General features: G+C 36.2%; 1 protein-coding gene across 6 annotated transcripts in view; it reads left to right on the plus strand.

Moving 5' to 3' along the window:
* The window catches only part of MAGI2 (membrane associated guanylate kinase, WW and PDZ domain containing 2), a 1,438,402-nt gene that overhangs the window by 1,067,154 nt on the left and 347,211 nt on the right, over positions 1-24,037 (plus strand). For all 6 annotated transcript variants that reach the window (XM_043871630.1, XM_043871631.1, XM_043871626.1 and 3 more), the window contains exon 7: positions 15,213-15,270. In XM_043871630.1, the coding sequence (XP_043727565.1) occupies positions 15,213-15,270 (58 nt within the window). The remainder of the gene's footprint in view (positions 1-15,212; positions 15,271-24,037) is intronic.

A 24,037-nucleotide genomic window follows, 5' to 3' on the forward strand; every position in this document is an offset into this window, starting at 1 on the left:
TGCCAAATTGTGTGACATTATAAATATATTTGTTTACCTTCTGGGTCTTTACACAATGAAATGTTAGTCTATAATTTCTCTAAAATTTGAGTTTTTCTGAGTGATTAGCAATTTCATATACAATTAGGGTCATTTGCCTTTTGTTTGTATTTAATTTGAGGGTTTTTTCACATCAAGAAAATAATAAAGAAACATTGACACGGACTGCAAAGAACTTTTCTCAAAAATGTCTTTCTTTTTCTTATCCCTTCAACTTTTTCTATGCCCATCTCTTACAGTTAAACAGTTTCTTTAGTTGGTGGTTCACCTTCTGGTGTACCTTTTCCCAAAAGCATGGAAATCTTTTTATTTAGCAATACATTCCACAAGCCACCACGTATTACATTATAGAGATTTCCCTCATTAATTTCACTGTTATATAGTACTACATTGTGGGTGTGTGTACCATGTTCATTTAACCAGTCATCTTGCTTGGATATTTAGGTTATTTTCAGAGTTGCTAGTAAAATAATACTGCAAGAAATAACCTTCTGTGTTTGATTTTGTGCGTGGTTAAAGATGAAACTTTACAGAAATTTCTTAGAGATTGTTGAGTCAAAGAGGAAAGTATGTCTGGTTGTGTTAGTTACTGCCAGATTCCTCTCAACAGGAGTTGCACGGCACTGCCCATCCACCAGTATTGCAGGGGAGGGGTGCAGTTCCTGCACAGTCTTGCTTGCAGAATGTGTTGCCAATCTTTTGAATTTTTGCCGATTTAATAGGTGAGAAATTGTATCTCAATATAGTGTTAATTTATTAAAGGAAGTTGGGCATCTTTCCATGTATAAAGGACATTTGTTTATACATTTTCCTAACTCTTAAACATTTTTCTATCAAGTTGATGGACACAGGTTGTTTCCATATCTTGGTTATTTTAAATAGTGCTGCAATGAATATAGTGGTGCCTATAACTTTTTGAATTAATGTTTTCACTTTCTTCAGGTAAATACTCAGAAATGGAATTGCTGGAACCGGCAATAGCTCAATCTTTAGTTTCTTGAGGACTCTCCAGACTATTTCCCTTAGTGGTTGTACCAATTTACATTTCTACCAAAAATCCATGAGTTTTCACTATATATGTTACAAATATTTTCTCTTCATTTATTATTTATCTTTTAGTATTGATTATGGTGTTTTGGGTTGCACACAGATTCTTTTATGCTTTTGTATAGTCAGATTTGTCAAGTTTGAGTTAGGTTAATACAGCCTTTGCTCACACTCAATTTATAAATAACCCTTAGTACTCATATTATTTTTCTCTGAGACCACTTTTCATAAACTATATTTTTCTAAGAAATTATCCATTTAATTTAGATTTTCAATTCTTTTAGCATAGGTTTGTGCAGACTTGTGTTTAGATTGCTTCCTTTTTGTCACTCTTTTACTTAGTTGTATATGAATACTAAAGTAGATTATTTTGCTGATTTTTAAAAGAAGCAACACTTCAGTTAGTATTACTATTTTTCCATTTTCGACTACATGAAGTTTTGCTTTTATCATTTATAGTCCTTTTTTTATATTTTGTTTTATTTCTTTTTTCCCTGGAGGGATTACTTTTTCTAGCTTTTTGAATTGGGAATTCACTTTTATTTCTGTTATTCCATATATATGTGTATGTATATGTGTGTGTATGTGTATATATGTGTGTGTATATATACATACACACTATAAAATTTCCTCTGATCACTGTTTCTTTTCTACAGATTTTGCTACTGTTTTCACTTGCATCACTTTTAGAAATTCTACAATTTAAGTTTACATTTCCTTTCTGACACATTAATGTCTACATTTTATTGCATTAGGGTCAAAGATTATTGTTTGTGTTATTTCTGCTTTGTAGAATTTAAGACTTTTGTAGTCTAATGTATAGACAGTTGTGGGGAATGACCCATGTGTAGTTGACAAGAATATATATTCTCTGTTACTGGGGTGTAAATAGAAAAAAAAGATGAGAGAACCAAAAGATTTGCCTAATTAATTTTGCTCTATTTAGCTCTTATTTATCTGTAGTATTGTCAATTTTGACCTAACTTAAACTGGAGTAGTCTTAAGTATTTGTTGTTAGTGTGTTTCTAGTTTTCTTTGCAACTCCTGTAATTACTATTTTATGAAGACAATTTGTATTGTTTGCCATGCAGATATTGAAACTAGTATGCTTTCATTATGAATTGTGACCTTCACTGTTATAAAATTGGGTTTCTTATCCTGGTTAATGTTTTGACTTCAATCCTGGTAGCAGGTCTGTAATCGCTGCTTCCTTTTTTTTTTTCCCCCTTTCTCTGGCATGTCTTTGCCCAACCTTTCTTTTTAGCCTTTCTTTATGAGCTAATTAGAAAATACGAACAAGAAAAGCAAATTGCATTCATTAGTTTTCACTCTGTCATACTGTTTTATATTTATTGACCATAACATGTTATACTGACTGTGTTTGTCTATATAGCCTTTTGTTTTTTGGAGGGGGAGCTATTTGTTTCTTTCTTTTGGTATTTAAAACAAGCCTGTATTTGTGTTCTAATGTTTGCCTCTATACTGATATCTTTTATAAGGCCCTTGTTCTTTTGCTAGCTTTAAATGGTATTCTGTGACTCCTATCTATTACCGAAGCAACAATCAGTGAGACCATTGGTCATTCTCTCCTTTTTAATATTCTCTTTTTTAATGGCTTTATTTCAATAATATCTAAACATGTAATAGTTTCGTATTATTCTGATGGCTCACATGAATCTGCCTGCACTGCAGAAAACGCAGGTTCAATCCCTTGGTTGGCAAGATCTCCTGGAGAAGGGCATGGCTACCCACTCCAGTATTCTTGCCTGGAGAATCCCCATGGACAGAGGAGCCTGGTGGGCTACAGCGCATGGGGTCACAAAGAGCTGGACACGACTGAGTGACTAAAATATATGTATCACTCTAACATCCTTGCTCCCACCTTTGTTCTACACTTAGATCCACAATAAATATCTTAGATAATACTATTAGTCCTTGCTCTAGTCATCTCTTTGTTGAATTGTTTGGTTTGATTAAGATAAGTAGGCATCTCTGGAAGGATTCTTAAATGAAGTATTCCTTGAGTTCTTGCATATCATAAACCCATGTGTGAGTGTGCATGTGTATGTGTGTGCTTATATGTGTGCACACTTTAATATTTTTGATTGGCTGGATTTAAAATCCTTGGTTCACTCATTCTTTGAGACGCCTTAAAAGTGCTGCTTCATTGTTGTCTAGCTATGTATATTACTCATGAGATGTAAAATTAACGATTTTTTTTATTTTAAGGAACTTATCTTTTATCCAGTTTTCCTCTATATCTGAAGTCCAATGGCTAATTGATATCTTACAATTGACTGTTCTGGGACAGTGTTCAATATAGAGACATATGTAGTAATTTTATTTCTGGGAATTCTTCTGGATTATAGTTTTAAGTATTACTTCTAATATTTTATCCTTTATGTATTTCGATTATACATTTACTGGATTATCTTTGCCTGTCTTCTATATTAGTGAGTTCATTCTGATTCTTTTTACCATTTATTTTATCTTGTTTTGTTTTCTTAGCTATCACTGCGTCTTATCTCAGTTGTCCTTATTTTATTTCTGATTGACATGATTCTCTCTTGGGCACCCGGTAATTTAGTTTTAATTTCAAAGATTCTTTTTCTTACTTTATATTCTATTTTAATCAACTCTTTAGTATCTTTCTGTTCTTTATCCATTTCTGGTCAGAACCTTTAAATTTCTAATTCAAAATGTTTTATCGTTATAAATGTTTGTTTGAAAATATCTTGAGATTTCATTACAATTTTCTCATTTGTGTTTTTGTTTATGTTTGAGGAAGGATAGTGATTTTTATTAGACATATTGCTTTGACTCTCATTTCTGATTTTGTATGGCAACTTGGGCTTCCCTTGTGGCTCAGCTGGTAAAGAATCTGCCTGCAATGCGAGAGACCTGGGTGCAATCCCTGGGTTGGGAAGATCCCCTGGAGAAGGGAAAGGCTACCCACTCCAGTATTCTGGCCTGGAGAATTCCATGGACAGTCCATGGGATTACAAAGAATTGGACATGACTGAGTGACTTTCACTTTCACTTTTCACTTTCATTTTTCATGGCAACTTTGTAGGAATATTATCTACTTTGTATTTTTATTTTTTTCCTGGACCAGCAATAACAATTTTATATAAACAAAAATAAAAGATTTTGGTGGATTACTACATTCTTAGTTCATGAGCACCCTCTTCTGTTTATTTTGTGAAATACTAATTTTTTAGTAGATGACATCTTTTTTTTGCAGAGATAATCACTGATATGTCTTATGATCTTATGATTCTTTTTTTGTTTTGTTTTTGCAAACACAACTTCTACCACATTTTTTTTCTATCATAACCAGATTTCCAAGGGCCATTTCCTCTATTGACTTCGTTTCCCTCTTCTTCTTAAGAAGTACCTTCCCAGGACTCCATCTCTCATTCTTCTCACTTTCAAACTCCCTTTCTTCAATTTCCCAATAGCTGTGTTCTGATCAACGAGGCCTGTTAGCATGTTCCAACTCAGGACAGGAGTTTGTCTTTCTGAGGGTGACTTTGTCCGTCTTTCCATCCCTGAGCTCCCTCTCCCTCTCTTTTGCTGCACTCTCCACCCGACTTTCTCATCCAGAACGAGCTCTTAAATTGGCTCTGGTGCATTGGTGGTGTGTCTCTACTTACATGTACCTTTTCAAGTTCATAGCATTTTCTTTCTCCTAATTATGCTGTGGGCTTCCCTGGTGGCTTGGAGGTAAAGAATCTGCCTGCCAATACAGGAGACACAGGTTCAATCCCTGATCCAGGAAGATCCCCTGGAGAAGGAAATGGTAACCCACTCAGTATTCTTGCCTGGGAAACCTCATGATCAGAGGAGCCTGGTGGGCTACAGTCCATGGGGTTGCAAAGAGTCAGAAACAACTTAGCAAGTGAACAACAACAATTATATTGTGGATATGGGCTCTGCATGGTTGTATTATTCTCTTACTGGATATTTATTACTTTCCAAGTGGATAGATTGAAATTTAGATAGCAACCTTTACATTATAAGAGACCAGCATGTTTTCATAAAGAATTTTATGTGAATGGTGATCAAAAATAGATAGATAAACAGATGGATTAATATAGACTTAAAGAAATTAAGATTTATAAAATTCTAATTTTATAAATTTTCTAAATTTCATGAGAGTGACTGAACTGAAAGAAATTAAGAGGAAACTAGATATATGTATTTTGAAGTCCTAACATATTGTTGTTTCTAAAATCCTTCATTATGGACTTCAGAGCTCTGGGAAATTTTTTTTAAATGCCCACCTACTAGATTCATCACTTTTTCACCTTCTAGTGCAACTTGCAAACTTGAACCATATATAACTCTTTCTGAATCTTTACCAGATAGAATCCCTTTTTGGGTCATGCCTTTCTGCCACCAATTCTGTCACCCAAATAGGTTACTCTGCCATCTTTAAGTTAGCATTGCAAAAGTTTACATCTATATTTGATAGCCTTTTTCCAGGTAGAAAAGGGACCCTGAATATCCACAACATTGTTGAGCATACATTTGTTTATATAGTATCTGTTAGGAACAGCTTATACATTTTTAAAAAATCAGTCAGTGCAGTCACTCAGTTGTATCCAACACTTTACAACCCCATGGACTCCAGCATGCCAGGCTTCCCTGTCCATCACCAACTCCTGGAGCTTGCTCAAACTCATGTCCATCCAGTTGGTGATGCCATCCAACCATCTCATCCTCTGTCATCCCCTTCTCCTCCTGCTTTCAATCTTTCCCAGCATGGAGGTCTTTTCTAATGAGTTAGTTCTTTGCGTCAGGTGGCCAAAGTATTGGCGCTTCAGCTTCAGCATCAGTCCTTCCAATGAAAATTCAGGACTGATTTCCTTTAGGATTGACTGGTTGGTTATCCTTGCAGTCCAAGGGACTCTCAAGAGTCTTCTCCAATACCACAGTTCAAAAGCATTAATTCTTCAACACTCAGCTTTCTTTATTGTTCAACTCTCACATCCATACATGACTACTGGAAAAACCATAGCTTTGACTAGATGAACCTTTGTCGGCTCTGCTTTTTAATATGTTATCTAAATCTGTCATACTTTTTTCCCCAGGAACAAGCGTCTTTTAATTTCATGGCTGAAGTCACCATCTGCAGTGATTTTGGAGCCCCAAAAAATAAAGTCTGTGACTGTTCCATTGTTTCCCCATCTACTTGCCATGAAGGACCAGATGCCATGATCTCAGTTTTCTGAACGTTGAGTTTTAAGCCAACTTTTTCACTCTCCTCTTTCACTTTCCTCAAGAGTCTCTTTAGTTTCTCTTCACTTTCTGCCATAAGTGTGGTGTCATCTGTATATCTGAGATTATTGATATTTTTCCTGGCAATCTTCATTCCAGCTTGTGCTTCATCCAGCTCAGCATTTTGCATAATATATGTGCATGTAAGTTAAGTAAGCAGGGTGATAATATACAGCCTCGACATTCTCCTTTCCCAATTTGGGACCACTCCATTGTTCCATGTCCGGTTCTAACTGTTGATCTTGACCTGCATGCAGATTTCTCAGGAGTCAAGTAAGGTGGTCTGGTATTCCCATCTCTTGAAGAATTTTCTACAGTTTGTTGTGATTGACACAAAGACTTTAGCATAGTCAATGAAGCAGAAGTAGATGTTTTTCTGGAATTCTATTGCTTTTTCTATGACGCAACGGATGTTGGCAATTTGATCTCTGGTTTCTCTGCCTTTTCTAAATCCAACTTGAACATCTGGGAGTTCTCGGTTCATGTACTGTTGAAGCCTCACTTAGAGAATTTTGAGCATTACTTTGCTAGCATGTGAGATGAGTGCAGTTGTGCGGTAGTTTGAACATTCTTTGGCATTGCCTTTCTTTGGGATTGGAATGAAAACTGACCTTTTCCAGTCCTGTGGCCACTGCAGAGTTTTCTAAATTTGCTGGCATATTGAGTGCAGCACCTTCACAACAACATCTTTCAGGGTTTGAGGTAACTCCACTGGAATTCTATCATCTCCACTAGCTTTGTGCGTCATGATGCTTCCCAAGGCTCATCCGACCTCACACTCTAGGATGTCCAGCACCAGGTGAGTGAACACACCATCATGCCTATGGATCATTAAGACCTTTTTTGTATAGTTCTGTGTATTCTAGCCACCTCTTCTTGATATTTTCTGCTTCTGTTTGGTCCATACTATTTTGTCCTTTATTGTTTATCCCATCTTTGCATGAAATGTTCCCTTGGTATCTCTAATTTTCTTGAAGAGATCTCTAGTCTTTCCCATTCTGTTGTTTTCCTCTATTTCTTTGCATTGGTCACTTACAAAGACTTTCTTATCTTTCCTTGCTGTTCTTTGAAACTCTGAACTAAGATGAAAATGTATTTCCTTTACTTATTTATGGCTACTTATTTGGCTTGTTTGTGGCTTATATGACTATTTATTTATGTCTGTTTATTTGTTTATCATATCTTAGTTGTGGTGCACGGGATCTTCCTTGCTGCCTGTGGGATCTGTCCTTGTGGCAGGTAGTCTGTTTCTTGCACTGTGCAGTCTCCAGAGCATGTGGGATCAGCAGTTGTGATGTAGGGGCTATTCAGCGTGGCGTATGGGCTCTCTAGGTGTGGCATAGGCTTAGTTACCTCATGGCATGTGGGAGCTTATTTCCTCAACCAGGGATCCAGTCATATCCACCATATTGGAAAGCAAATTCTTAACCACTGGTCCACCAGGGGAATCTGAAGCTTACACATTTTGTACTCAATGTGGTAAGATACATTAATGAATGGATTTATTTGGAATTTGTTTGTGCCATTGTATGTTTTATCAACAATCCCATGAAATTGTGGTCAGTACATTTAAAATCGATTACAATACTTTACAATACTGGGGTAATGAAATACTCAGGTTGAAGCCAAAAGTAGCCAAATTAAAAGTTACTATCATGAAACCACATGAAAACATGAATTAAATGCCAGTGCTGTAAAATGCAAATCAGCTAGTTCTCATTTCCATTGTAAAAATGGTTAAAAAAAAAACCTGTCCTATACTCAGCCCTACAAATGAAGATTCCCTAGCCTATAGTTCCACAATATTAACTGGGCTGTGTGTTGTAAACATTCTCTGAGAAAGATGAAAAAGAGAACATAAAGAACCAATTTCTATTTTCATTTTTAGACTCTAGCTTGTTGCTTTATTTGTTCATTTTTATCATGGAATGGAATAAAATTATCTGGTAAAGAGGAGCAAAAAGATCTAGAAGGATGCACCCTCAACTTTATATAGGGAAATGAATTTGTGATTAATGTATCATTCTTTTATGGATTTTTTTTAAAATGAGAATGTTTTCAGAATTTATGTTTATAATTATACTCCTTGGGAACAAAAGTTATGTGACTTTTCCAGGAAAACTTAGTTATATTTCCTAATTTATATACTATGTGTATGGCAAAAATCTAATAAAAATATAGGAAAAGGATTTTAATATGAATATTAGCTGTCACTGGAGTGTGCAGTTTTCTACCTGGGGAAATTTTGTACATTTCTATGTTCTCTTGTGATGTCATCACCTCTAAACCACAATAGCAAGAGCCTCAACTTTTCAAAAAAGCCAAATCCAATTAAAATAATCTGTGATTGAAGGAAATAGGCCCACATTCTGGCCCTTGTTCCTGTCTCCAAAGTCTTAGTACTTAGTATGTTTTCTAAATTGGTCTACCTTTCTGGTTTTGTAAGCTGCCCACCAGGATGGGCCTTCATACAATCCTTATGAATTAGCATAACCTATGCTATGACCCTTACAAGATTCTGCCTCCCAGGAGATGAACAAAACCTGACTGCAAATTTTGAACTTGTATTACTGAATTTGTATCTCTAGGATTCAAGATGCAGTAACCCTTAGATGTGAACATGGTGTTAATATTTACCTAGTTTTTCCAGTGATAGGCAATAGGAAAAAAAAAAGTGAAAAATAGCCAAATTAAAAGTTACTTTCTTGAAAATGTCTATAAAAACCCAACATAAAAGTAGACCACAAATGCGAAAATGTTATATTCTCACTTTGTTTAAAAATTTAATGCTATCCAAATTAATTCAGTGTTATATGTATATGATTGAATATTAATAAAGTATGAATAGAAGTCATCAAATCAATAGTGAGAGTTGCTGAAATAGCTTTTTTAAATTTTGAAAGTATTTTAGATTTCAGAAATAGTAGAAAAAAATAGTACAAAGCGTTTCTGTGTACCTTTCATCTCACTTGCCCTAGTAGTAAAATCTTTCATAAGTACAATTATTGAAGTCAGGAAATTAACATTTATATACACTAGTTCCCTGGTGGCTCAGCTGTTAAAGAATCCACCTTCAATGCAGGAAACCCCAGTTCTATTCCTAGGTCAGGAAGATCCCCTGGAGAAGGGTTAAGTTACCCTGGTGACTCAGATGGTATAGAATCCACCTGCAAAGTGGGAGACCTGGGTTGGGAAAATCCTCTGGAGGAGGGCATGGCAACCCACTCCATTATTCTTGCCTGAAAAATCCCCTGGACAGAAGAGCCTGGCAGGCTACAGTCCATGGGGCTGCAAAGAGTCATACATGACTGAGCGACTAAGCACAGACTGGTACTAGTCCTCACCTTATTTAGCGTTTTCTAGTTGTCTCACTAATGTCCACTTTCTCGTCCAGGACCCAATCCAGATCCTATTCTACATTTAGTCTTTGTGTCTCCATAGTCTCCGTACATTGTGATGGTACCTCAATCAGTGTTTCTATTTCATGACCTTGACACTTTTGAAGAGTATCGGCCAGTTATTTTCTAGAATGTTCCTCCATTTGAATTTGCCAAATGTGGCTCTGTATCTGCAAAAGGGAAACACTCCCCCAGCTATACCTGATTACTATATAAGTGAATTCTTGACCTGAGAACAACCATTACAGTGATCTTCCAGGCTAAGTGACTTGGATTTATTTAGAATAAAATGAATTGGATTAATGAATTAGGGAGGTGGTAGGGGAGGTGGTAGAGAATCAAAGTAGTGAGACAGTGTTTCTTATAGCTTTTCAGTATTTGGGTCCCATTTCCATAGGGAATACTATCCTTGGATTCTACAAGTTTCCCAATTGTAGCCTGAAAAATGTTTTATTTTTTAAAATTAATTTCTATTGGAGTATAATTGCTTTGGGCTTCCCAGGTGGCTGTAGTAGTAAAGAACACACCTACCTGTGCAGGAGACATCATAGACGCAAGTTCAGTCCCTGGGTTGGGAAGATCCCCTGGAGGAAGGCATGGCAACCCTCTCCAGTATTCTTGCCTAGTGAATCCCCATGGACAGAGGCGCCTGACGGGCTACAGTCCACTGGGTCACAAAGAGTCAGACATGACTGAAGTGACTTAGCACACACACATAATTGCTTTACAATGTTGTGTTAGTTTCTTTCTGTGCAGCAATGTGAATCAGTTATGCATATACACATATCCACGCTTTTTTAGATTTCCTTCCCGTTTAGGTCACCACAGAGCATTGAAAGGAGTTCCCTGTGCTCTGTGGCATGTTCTCATTAGTTACCTTGTTATCCATGGTGGTGTATATACGTCAGTCCCAGTCTCCCAACTCATCCCACTTCTTTCCTGCCTTGTTAACCAAAAGTTGGTTCTCTACATTTCTCTCTATTTCTGCTTTACAGATAAGTTCATCTCTACCATGAAAAATGTGTTTTTGAGCTAACATAAAGGAGTCTCAGTTTTCTGCAATGAAAATGGACTTAACAAATAAGTGATAAATAAACAAGAATTGGGAAAAGCAAGTAAATAAAAAGTATAACATGATAGCTGTGGCAAAAACCAGGCAGAACTAGATGCCTCTTTAATTTTTTATTCTATTGTAGTTTTACAAAGCTTATATGACTGACGGCAAGTTAACCTAGACATTTGCACAGACATTTGCAGAGTGGATTACTATAAGAATACCTAATCACTGAATTTTCTCCATGGTTCCATGGCCTGAAGAAAATCTCAATTACAACAGTTCTTAATGCAGCATTAACCTTGCTGATCTCAAGTGTTTATTTTTCTCTGTTGCATAGTATATGTTATTCTTTCATTAGTGTGACCTTAATCATCTGTAAATTTGTCAGATGTTATTAGATACAGCATTCTAAATAACCCAGGACCCAAGAGCTCCAAGCTGCATGCTTGTTTGGTAGGGCAAATAGTACAAAATTGGAAATTCTTTTTGTCATTTGTTCCCTTAATTTTAACAAAAAGTAGTCTTTTTAAAAAAAAAAACTAATTCAATTCCAAATAACTTACTTTTCACAATGAAAGATGATTCTTAATTTTTCATCATATAAATGTATACTTCTCAGTTAATAATCTTGTTATTATTGTTGTTATTATAACAACTATTACTTATTATTATTATGACTTCTTATAAATGAAAAAAGCTTGTAGTTTTTTTGTTAGCATTTTAGCCTAGACCTTTCTTTGCTTTTCAGAAAGAATATCTTTGTGTGCACACATACATGCACATGCATATACGTATATGCATGCACATATACATTCATATGTATGTACATACACACACCCACACCATTTTAAACATTGGTTGTAGATTTTTATACTTCATTCTGTCATATTTACAAATGAACCAATGTATGTATTCTGTTACTTGTTTCTTGTAACATCCATCCATCAATCCTTTGCAGGCATTATAAATGAAATGAGCGACAGCTCTTTGTAACAAGTTACAGGTACAGTGTATCATTTTGTTTCAAGCTGTGAGTCAAGGACCACTTAATAGTTCATCTTAAAATATAAATATTTATAGCATATAATTTTGTTTAGGAATTAATAATCTATTTTGGAAATATGACATAAGCAAATAAATTATGTTATTATCTTATGAAATGCAAACCAGATTTTCCCCGTAACTCCTGATGACTACTTCATGATGGAAAATGGGAAATAATACCAAGGAATTGTTCTCAGAACCTTTGGCATTGTAAATCCACAAAGATAAAGAATCAGTGAACTCTATACTTTGGGGATACATAGCTGAGAATTAGTAATTTACCCCCCGCCAAAAAAGAGCCAAAAAAGGAGCCAAAAATAAGGAATATCTGAAGGAATGGTTTTATACTATAAAAGTTTTTTTTTAATCTGACTTTGAAATGTTTCCATTTGACAGCACCTTTAAGAAGTAGGACTAGTATACATAAAACTAACCATGTTGGACTTTTACTCTAAATATTAGTAAATGTGATTGTTTTACTTATTTTTATACACATGGGGTGATATTAAACCTATTGTATGTGTGAATCCATGTATTCAGCCATATTAATAATAAATATTCATAATACCGGGGCTTCCTGTGGCTCAAACGGTAAAGCATCTGCCTGTGATTCAGGAGACGAGGGTTCAATCCCTGGGTTTGGAAGTTCCTATGGAGAAGGGAATGGCAGTCCACTCCAGAACTCTTGCCTGGAGAATTCCATGGACAGAGAAGCCTGGCGGGCTATAGTCCATGCCTATAGAGTCAGACACGACTGAGCGACTAACGCGGGCACAAACGCATTCATAATATCAATTGTCCTCTGTATATTCTTTCACTTTAGTTGCTTATAAAAGGCACTCAGTAGATATCTATCAAATGGATTTTTCTTTTTAATAGCCAAATTCTCCAGTAATTTGATAAAATTTGATAAAAACCATCTGGATAGTTATTCTCATTAGTCTAAATTAAGTATCGTTTATGCTATGTTAAACAGAGTGCCTAAATTGCTATCTGAATTGGCTAAGCCCTCTGGAACCAAAGTACAGGGTTTTTAAATCCTGTGTGATTGTTAAGATAAAACGAGTCGGTGCATGGAAAGTCATCAGTACCTGGACATAGTAAATACTCGGTAATATTCTTATTACCATTTTGAAAGAAAAATTTCTTAAGGTGCTTCACAACTTGGTGTTATATGTTACTACTCCAAGTATATTATATTAATCCATTACTAATCCAAGAATTATTAAGCCAGGTTATAGCCTAGATTTTATATAGTTAAAAAGAATACTTGAAAAATATCTTTAGTATTTAAGGGAAGCTCCAATAATAGAAACCATAAAGGAAATCACTGAGAATTTACCAAATAAAATTTTAAAAAACATGTGTTAAAGAAACTGTTCAACAAAATTAAACTCTTAAACATATGTATGCAGTATGTGATAAAGGATTGTTATTCTTCATAAATTTAAAAAAACTCTTATGAATTGATTTATAAAAGCAAGAAATGTACAAAAGGAAAAAAAAGTCCAAGAATGAAGAAATAAAAATTAATACAACTATGAACTGCTATTTAAAAACAATTTGGTTGACTTTTAAGTAATAATGTATAATATTTTATCTGCATATCCAGATTTCAAAAATTCTAAAAATTGCCTTTTATAAACTTATTTGGTGGCAAAAGGTAACCTGATCTGGGCATGCTGGCAGCAAACTAGTGGTAACTGACTTGAAAGGGTCCTTTTCTGTGCCTCTTAGTGAGAATAACATGATTTGGACTGCCTGAATATTCATGGCTTTAAAAAATTTTAAGTGCTTTCTCAGACTCTGCTTGGGTTGTTATAGAATAGAAGGCATTTGCATCATGTTATCCTTCTAAAATCAGAAAAATTATGAATTTCAAAACCCCTCTGTCCAAAAATTTTTGGATGAGGAATTGTGGACCTGGTATTTAATTTGATGGTACAGAGAACCAAAGTCACTCACAAATTCCCAATGAAGTCATAAATTGGTTTCTTTTGTGAAGGGGATAGTAAAATGTGAATATAGATAGATATAGAGATTTATCAAAAGCTCTAAAAGTGTGCATGCCCTTTAACCTGAAATTTCTCCTCTAGGAATTTATCATGGCTAAGTTATTAGGAAAATGATGAAAGACTTAGTAACTTTAGTAAGTCCAACACAGGTGACATATAACTGAAAAGTCCCAAAAGTTCAATGACAGAAGACTGGTGGGATTACACCAGGCTCTAACCACACCTCACACAACAACTGTGCCACTTTCAAAGTGATATTGTGCAGTAACACTCATTCATGTTGAAGATGCCCTCAATATTTTGTTTAGGTAGAAATACCAGGCTGTAAAAACAATATGACTATATGATCTAATTTCTCTAAAAGTTATTTGTCTCTGGATGGTAGAATTGCAGGTGATTCTAATTTTCTTTTTATAACTGTGCTTGTCTATGGTGAAAATGTGTTACTACTTTTAATAATAAAACTTTTAAATGCCATTTAAACATATTATTAAGAGTTTGTCAATACATCTTACTTAGTTTCAAGTTTTATGTATATTATTAATATGTGTGAGGAAAACATAATATTCTTCATATTTATAAGAATTAATTATAATGACTTGGTATATTTGAAAACAGTGTCATAACACATAGCCTAGTTTTCAAATAGCATGTTTTTCCTTAAAGAAACCTTTATTGTATTGTTGATATTTTAATGTGTATTATTAAAATTTGCTGTGGAGAATTGAAAATATAAACCATACTGTCAAGGAAAGAATGTTTAGAATTTTAAACTTTATACAAAAATATACCCAGAGAGTTTATTGGCAGCATTCAAATTCTGACCCATGGAGAGAGAACAGTAAGCTAACCATCTCGAATAGTGGGATATCAATTGAGAATGTGTAATGTCTTTGTTTCAGTCATCAGAAACAATTTGCTATTCTCCAAAATATATTTTGAAATTATGATCTTTATCCTGAAATGCTCCTTTTAACAATACAAATAAATGAGAAAGCTGTGTGCTCTTTCAGGAAAGCGACTTGCCTTCTGCATTGCCTTGAGTGGTGATGACATGATGTTGTGCCATTCTACTGCTTGGCATGGGATAAACAGCTAGACCCAGCAGTATATCTGCAGAGGAGAGTTCTGTGTTTTAAGTGCTAATTTCAAATCAGTGCTTCTTATAGTTCCTACAATGTGCATTTTAAATTTGGTGCTGACTCTGAATATTTTATTCCACTTTGTTAGATTATTTCTGCAATATATGTACAATTAAATTATATTACTTATTAAAAATAGTGTTATCTGTTACATATTTACTGAAAGAAACAACTCTTTATTTTTCAGAGCTTCCATATGGCTGGGAAAAAATCGATGATCCCATTTATGGCACTTATTATGTTGAGTAAGTCTCTAAGTTTGATATTAACTTGTTATTAATGTGTTGTGAAATTGTGTTAGCATTCCATTTATTGTGCATGTGTGGCTAACAGTCCTTTTATTCCCCTTTCATCTTACTTTGAAGTACCCACAAAGACTCTAGCAGCACTAGCTAGCTGTCTCTTGCCTCTCCAGCTGGCTAATTTGTCATACTTTCCCTTTGACTCATGATTCTAAAACACCAATTGGAAAAGTGTGTTTCACACTGTCCTCTAAATGAGTGATAATTAAAGATATCAAAGTAAATGCCCTTCATTTTGCAATCAGAATGTTGGGAGCTGACTAGTTGTACAATAGAGATGTTCTATTAGACCAGATTTCAAAGTCAGTTAAATGAAGCAACCATATTTTTTAGTTGAGGGATGAAATAAAATTTAGATTTGTCTTTTAAGGCCTCATTTTAAATCATGAGGGTTTTGCTGTAAATTGGACTTTCATCTATTGGAGGTTGCAGCATAATGAGGTACCACTCTATGCATCCTTTTATTCAGGATAAAGCCCCTATTAAGGATACAATTATATACACATCTTTCCCTAGGAAAATCAAGTAATATTCAATAACTTTCAAAAGTTAAGTACACGAGTTACTTTTCTAGAACCCCTTTTCTGATAGACAATTTTTAAATTTTTACCTATTGCATCATGTTGTTAATGTTATTTGGGTGAATAACAAAAACCTACATACCCAAGAAACAACAGAGGCTGAAACACTAAAGATGTTCTCCCTCTCCATCAAGATCTAAATCTGTTTCCTCCAATCATATTCTGTTTAACAATAATAATCTAGATGGTAAATGGTTACAGACTAATGATATTATTGCTAAATTGTTTTTATAGCAATAGTCAAACCATTACTGAGCTTTTACTGTCAAGCCCTTCCCTCCACTGGGGAGGTGCTGATGAGGACAACCTGTGTGCTTATGCCCTTGAGCATCTCCTTCATGAACACTTGTCTTGATCCATCATCTGGGGTGAATTTTGGCGCCACAGTCAGTCATTTCCAGTGAAGGTGAATTTACTTCATTTGCCAAATGCAGTTTTCTAACATAGTATCTAAGGTCATGTAGACACTCAATAGATGCAAAAATTAAGATAAATACTTGGAGGTATCACTAATCGCAAAAATAAAGGAAAATCTCTTTTAGATAGTTCTAAGGCTTCTAGTCCCATTACATTGCTCATCAATTAAAATACATATATATTTTAATAATACTATAGCTGCAACTCCTGGTTAATTTTGTCAATGTTAAAAGATTTTCAATAAGTGTTCAGTTTAGTCACTCAGTCATGTCCGACTCTTTACGACCCCATGGACAGCAGCATACCAATAAGTGTTATCTTGTCTTAATTGTTGAATCAGACTATCCCTTGCTTAAACCTATTACATCTGAAATTCAAGGTAGTTCAATGGAAAGAAAGAGAAGAGAAGTATCTGACACACCAGATCTCATCTGTAATACACTTCCTTGCATAATTTATCAAACAAGAACGCTTTCCTAAGTTTAGATATTGGGAAACTCCATAAAAAGCCATATAGCAAATATTTTAGGGGGCCAAATGGCATCTGTCACAGCTATTCAATTCTGCTGCTGTTGAAAACAACCATAGATGACACTTCAAGTGAATGGGTGTCACTATGTTTCAATAAAACTTTATTAGCAAAAATAGACGGCTAGACAGACTTGGCCTGGGGGACGTGACTTTCTGAGCCTTTCCCTGTTTTAAATCTTCCGATTCTTCTTCCATGTCCTCAACTGCTTTCAAGCTGATTTCCAATGTGCGAAACGGTATTTAACTCAAACCCTCCTTCTCTGCTTAAATATCTATCGAAGAGGTGAGAGACTCACACATCAAAAAGCAATGCTTCCTACCTTCTTGATCATTGAGGTGTCTATTCTTCAAGGAAAGATCTGAGGCTGGTAGTTAATTATTGAATTGGACATTAGCTATAACCCTAAAAAGAAATGGTTCTCAGTATCATTACGCTTCCTATGGTTTACTTTGTATTTGTTTTTGCTTAAACTACATTTCTTTCCATAGGCTTTCCTGGTAGCTCAGCTGGTAAAGAATTCCCCTGCAATGCAGGAGACCCCAGTTCGATTCCTGGGTTGGGAAAATCCCCTGGAGAAGGGATAGGCTACCCACTCCAGTATTCTTGGGTTTCCCTGGTGGCTCAGACTGTAAAAAATCTGCTTGCAATGTGGGAGACCTGGGTTTGATCCTTAGGTTGGGACGATCCCCTGGAGGAGGGCATGGCAACCCACTCATTATTCTTGCCTGGAGAATCCCTGTGGACAGAGGAGCCTAGCGGGCTACTGTCCATGGGGTCACAAAGTCACACACAACAGCCCCTAAGCACAGCACATTTCTTTCTACATTTCTCCACTTCATTTTTCATGGATAATCACCAAAGTCAGAAAATTACTCATAATTTAGTTAGTTATATCTTATGTAATTAGATCAGACTAACATTTAATACTTTTAGATTTCAAGTGATTGTGAGGTCTTCAGTACATTCATCGTCATTGTTGTTTAGTCGCTAAGTCGGGTCCAGCTCTTTTGCGACCCTATGGACTATAGCCTTCTAGGCTCCTCTGTCCATGGGAGTCTTCAGGCAAGAATACTGTGTGGGATTTCCTTCTCCAGGGGATCTTCCCAACCCAGGGATCGAACCCACATGTCCTGCACTGGCAGGCAAATTCTTTACCACTGAGCTACCAGGGAAGCCTCTAGATACAATCATAGTGAGTCTAATAGTTTAACTTCCTTCAGGTTACATCCACTTCTACTATTTGTCATGGCTTTTTCCCCATTACATGATTCCATAGGTATACCAATACCAAAAATTAGGCATGTGTGTGTGTGTATCAGACCAATCAAAAAACTGAGACAGATAATCCAGACCTCCAAATAATTTTAAATAGAACTGTATGCCAATATTTCTTAGAAATGTCTTTTGGAAAAAAATCATCAAAATAATTGAAATATTTCAACTTGTAAACCTTGTGTGTTTACATTATCTAATGGGTTGTCTGGAGAGATATCATTTTTGGTATTTAATTACATACCCCATTAATCAATTAGAGGACTGGTTACAAAATATGGAAAACATTCCATCCTCCCACCAAGTGGTAAAAAAGCCTATGCAAGGACTCTAGAAGTCTAACTCAGCAGTCAGTTACTCTTCAGACAGACCAACAACTAGGAGGAGAAGTTGTAGAGCAGATAGCAGCAGTGAATGTCAGATTGAAAGAAACCTTGTGCCTCTGGCACAGTTGCACAAACACTCATTCCTGCCAGCCACAGATAAGCCAATAGGACTCCAGCAGTCAACAGCAGTAAAGTGTTTATACAACTTGACACTGGAAAACCTGGGCTGAATAAATTTTGACCACTATTGGTAACTTTAACTTGCTGTGTTGTAATTTTGTCCTGGGCAAATCCAGTTTTAAGATGACAGGTTTAATATATTTAAAACTCAGAAAAAAGTATCATCATTATCATGTAAGTATGATCACATCATGGCATCTGGTCCCATCACATCATGGCAGATGGGAAAAAATGGAAACAGTGAAAGATTTTATTTTCTTGGCCTCCAAAATCACTATGGACAGTGACTGCAGCCAAATTAAAAGACACCTTGGAAGAAAAGCTATGACAAACCTAGAGAGCATATTCAAAAGCGGAGACATCATTTTGCCAACAAAGGTCTGTATAGCCAAAGCTATGGTTTTTCCAGTAGTCATGTAGGGATGTGAGAATTGTACCATAAAGAAGGCTGAGTGCTGAAGAATTGATGCTTTTGAACTGTGGTGTTGGAGAAGACTCTTGAGCGTCCCTTGGACTGCAAGGAGATCCAACTAGTCAATCCTAAAGGAAATATACCCTGAATGTTCATTGGAAGGACTGATACTGAAGCTGAAGCTCCAATACTTTGGCCACCTGATGCAAAGAACTGACTCATTGGAAAAGACCCTAAATCTGGGAAAGATTGAAGGCAGGAAGAGAAGTGGGTAACAGAGGATGAGGATGGTTGGGTGCATCATCGACTCAACAGACATGAGTTTGAACAAGCTCTGGGAGATAATGAAGGACAGGAAAAACTGGCTTACTGCAAGTCGCTAGGGTAGCAAAGAGTCAGACATGACTGAGCAATTGAACAACAATAGTATAATGAGGTAAATTGTCTTAAATTGACATATGGGGAAATTCTGGCTGAAGAAGTTCAGTAACTTACCCAGTATCACATGATTGATAGAAATGGGCCCAGGCACTGTGACTGTAGAGCCCAGAGTCCAAACTCTTGCTTGAAATGCATCCCATAAATATAGTGTTCATAATCCTCATGTGATGGTCTAAACAAGCTTCTGCAACTCATCATGGAGAGGAATAGAGGGTCCCCAGAGAACATCTCCTCCCTGGCTCCCCTCGAGTGGTATCACAGGAGGGTGACAGACAGTGGTGGTCATGTTGCACACAGCCCCATCAGGCTGACTTCTGACTCACTCATTCTGAGCCACCAACTCCATCACCCATGGCTTGAGAGTGGTCCCGGATACTCTGGTCCCCAAGAGCAAGACTGGAAAGTCCTGGACAAAGAGGATTCCGTACTGTGAGGGCCCCAGCGTAGAGATGTTGGCCCTCATTTGGAGCTACAGAAGCAGCCACACGGCTCTGTATTTTGCAGAACAGTGAGGCGCACTCAGCATCTTTTCTTATTTCATCTGCAGACAGGACAGACAGACCACATTTCTGATGTTTAGCCACAGAAAGAGGTTAGCCCTATTTTTCTTGACACTAAATCCATGATAGTACAGGACTTAGCAATGTATTAAAAAGTCCTAAAGTTGCTAACTAGAAATATAACTGTCACTGTTCATAAAGAAAGGGAATTTTTTAATGAAAAAAGTACAAAATGTAGAGTTGAACAGCTGTGACTTTTGTACAAATTTTTTTTTTTCTCCTCTTTTGTGAAATTATGTCTGCTGGGTGCATTTTGGTTTCAATGGCAGTTACACAATTTGCTTAACTAGCTCGCCCAGAAGACACAATTTCCTGGAAGAGTTTTCATGCAAAGCTGCCTTCTCTGGCACAGACAGGAGAAGCAAACCAAGCAACTACAGTTAAGATAATAGTGGAGACTGACAGATGTGATTTTCATGTAAAGGTTTTACAAGTTTTCACGTGATGTCACACATCTGCTACTATGAAATGTTACTTGTGTGCAGTTCCAGAATGTGTGAAAGATACTGTATAATATCTCCAATATAACATTGAATGTGAAAGGAGAATTGCGTTCATTTCGTGGTTAATGATGAGTATTTGTCATGATGTAGCAAGTTGCAAAGTGGTTAGAGGGGATTTTAACTCAACAGCATTATCTTAACAATGTTTTTCTCCTTCATGCCTTTGAGTAGTTCTCTAAATATTCCAAGAAAACACTTTCTGACTTCAGAATTTTTGAAAAGTCAGCATATATGTAAAACACGTCCAATTAGAAATCAACACAAAAGTATATCCTTTTAAAATCTTGCCTCTTCCTAGAGAATTTTTTTCCTGTATTGAAAGCTAATTTTTTCAAACTCTCAATTTTTTCTTCAATCTTCAAAAATTAGCACACTGTTCTGATGCTTTTAAACAGCTATTTAAAAAAGAATCCTTTCACCAGCTTAACAAATTTGTGTAATAGAAGATGTTAAACTGAAATGCACTGTTGATGAAGTTGCTCAGTTACGTTCTAAAGGGAGCTCAAAATCTTGTCAGTAGCATTTGGTCATATCAGTTATCACTTAGTGGACAAGAACATGGGCGGCAGCATTTCACAGTATACCAGCCCTGCAAGTTCCTGGTTGTGAGATCTTAAGCGACAAGATTGTAGAGAAGGAAGAAGGAGAGGAGGATGGGGATCAGAAAGGAGAGAGGGAAAAAGAGAGGAAGAAATTGTGTTATGTATCTACTACATGCCAGTCAGTATTCTAAGTACTGTACATATTACTAACTCATTTAATAAAAACAAAATAAAACAAACTGTGAAGTCTATGTTACTATCTCCATTTTATAGATAATGAAATATAAAATAAAGATAAAATGATAAAAAATAACTGAGATATAGCTATTTCTATAAGTACTAAATAATAAAGCTGGAATTTGGATCTAGGCAGTCTCATTACACAGCTGGTGAAAGTGAAAATGTTCATTGCTCAGTCATATCTGACTTTTTGTGACCCCATGGACTGTACTGTCCATGGAATTCTCCAGGCAAGAATCCTGGAGTGGATTGCCATTTCCTTCTCCAGGGGATCTTCCTGACCCAGGGATCTGACCCAGGTCTCCCGCACTGCGGGCAGATGCTTTACCGTCAGAGCCAGTAGGAAGCCTTAGCACCTAACACAGGTATGTGGGAAGTGCTGAACAAATGTTAGTTATGTTTTATCTTATGTATCCCAGTGACATAGCTAAGGATTCTCCTTTTGGGATTACCTGCTTTTTCAGTTCTTTCTTGATGCAGTAGCAGTGTTGGTCACTCAGTCATGTCTGACACTTTGTGATCCATGGACTGTAGCCCACCAGGCTCTGTCTGTCCATGGAATTCTCCAGGCAAGAATATTGAAGTGGGTAGCCATTCCCTTCTCTAGGGGATCTTCCCAACCCAGGGATAGAGCCCAGGTCTTTTGCATTGCAAGCAGGTTTTTTACTGTCTAAGCTACCAGGGAAGCCTTTCATGATACAGTGCACCCCCAAAAGTGAATAATTGTAAGGATAATTATTTGATTTCTAAGAAACATATAACTTAATCTCATGGTTAGAGTGTGCCACATTAAATAAAAAATACCATTTCTGGTATTTTTTCCATAAGTCCACTGAAAATGATGAAGCAAGGACTGCAGAGTGTGATATTTCTGTGTCTTCCAGAGCAGCTGAGGTTTCAGGGTAATTTCCAAAGAAAGTATTTATGATGAAAGGATTGATTTAATAACACAATGATGTTTAAGACACTATTTTTACTTTCAACTACTTTCAGTAAGGCTGCAGCTATCTGATGCATGGAGAGCTAAGAAAGACCTTTCAATAGACTAGCTATGTTTTGTATTAACATTAACTTTATAATTTATAAAATGTTTCTCATGTTTATTAAATAAGCATAAATCAATTAACTTCACAGTTCAGTGAAGGGAATAAGAATATTGAAATAAACATGAGATATTCTATTTCTAACCAAACTATAGTCAGTTCTTTTTTACTAAGTTATTACATTTTTACCTCCTTCTGGCTGATCCAGTTCAACTTCGTAGTATGTGGCATCACTCCTTTCTGCCTGGAGAAGACAAGCATCAAACCTTATCATGAGGGATCTTTGGGATTCACATATATGTTCTTTACACTATGTTAGCATTTCTGATAGTTTGTCACTGATAATTCTTACTTACCACTCTGTACTACTTACTCATACTATGTAAATTTCAACTGGCTATTGATCTACTTTGTTAACACTGCACTTCAACCACAAATTGGTGGGAAAACTTATGCTTCCTTCTGCTCTTTTTGCCAAAGTCTGTCAAATATTTTTAAACTATGATTCTTTCAAATCAAAATGAAGTCTCATGTCCAATCTCCCTTCTTACTATTATCATCCAGCCAAGACCTGGGTATATGCCCCTCATCAACCCTTTTCATGAAGTTAGAGATAATTTTTCATACTGGAAGGTATTTCACCATTGCCGATTCATTTTAATATGACCAAAAATTATTTTGTATTCCAGTTGCCTTTCCTTCTCCTGAATGTCTTCTCACCCGAAGGAAAGAAAACTCAACTCTATAATTGGATATATTTTTGTTAGCAACTTTTTAAGCTGATAAACTGCCTTATTTTAGCAAATCTTCTGGTTTGAAATTTAAAAAATTGTCTTAGGAACCTAGAAGTTTAAATAGATTTAATTGCAAGTGGACTTTTACAAATAACAGTGACTTAATCACTTTGATAGCAGTTATTTTTTTGTTTTTACAATTCTAACGAATCACTTTTTTGTTCTGAAGTCAGTAATAAAAGACAAAATAATTATTATTCCAGCATCATCTTTTCTTTTCTTTGAAAATGTTAGTGAAGAATCCAATGTAAACTGTTTGTTTGTTTGTCCTGAAACATTTTTGTGTGAATTAAATTAGGCTCTCATTTAGACACTCCTGGAGAGGTTGACCACAGCAGCTAGCACACAGCAGGTGACCTGAGTGGTAGAGGCAGCAGTATCCCTGAGCCCTTCTCATCCCAAGGAGAGACGACAAGAACGGTCATAGCTGGAAACACCACTGCGTGCTCCCAAGGAAGGCCCGCGCTCTCTCCTTCTACTCCGTCTTTTCGATAGGACCATGAGAACTGGGGAATGGCCATGTGAAGGAAGGGAGGACAGTCTGCAGCTGGGCAGTGTTGCTCAAGGGGTTTCAGGCAATGTTTTGAGAGGTGAGCAGGTAGATGTGGGGAGTGTCGTTTCTTCACTGAGAGGTCCTAGGGTGTTGTGACATGTGCTATCTCTCCTGATGGAGGAGGGATCACATATTTCTATTCTGTGCAGGCGATTGCTAGGCCAGACCCAGAGAAAACTGCCACCATCTTTCATTGGATAATTCTGTTTGGCTCTTGCCACAGTAATGTTATAATAACAAGTAAATTATTGTCATCATTCCATAATTTGTGAAATAGTTAGCTTATATAGTTTATTAATCTCTGTCTGGATTAA

Source organism: Cervus elaphus, chromosome 18 (genome assembly GCF_910594005.1).
Source record: "Cervus elaphus chromosome 18, mCerEla1.1, whole genome shotgun sequence".
In the NCBI taxonomy this organism is placed as follows: domain Eukaryota; kingdom Metazoa; phylum Chordata; class Mammalia; order Artiodactyla; family Cervidae; genus Cervus; species Cervus elaphus.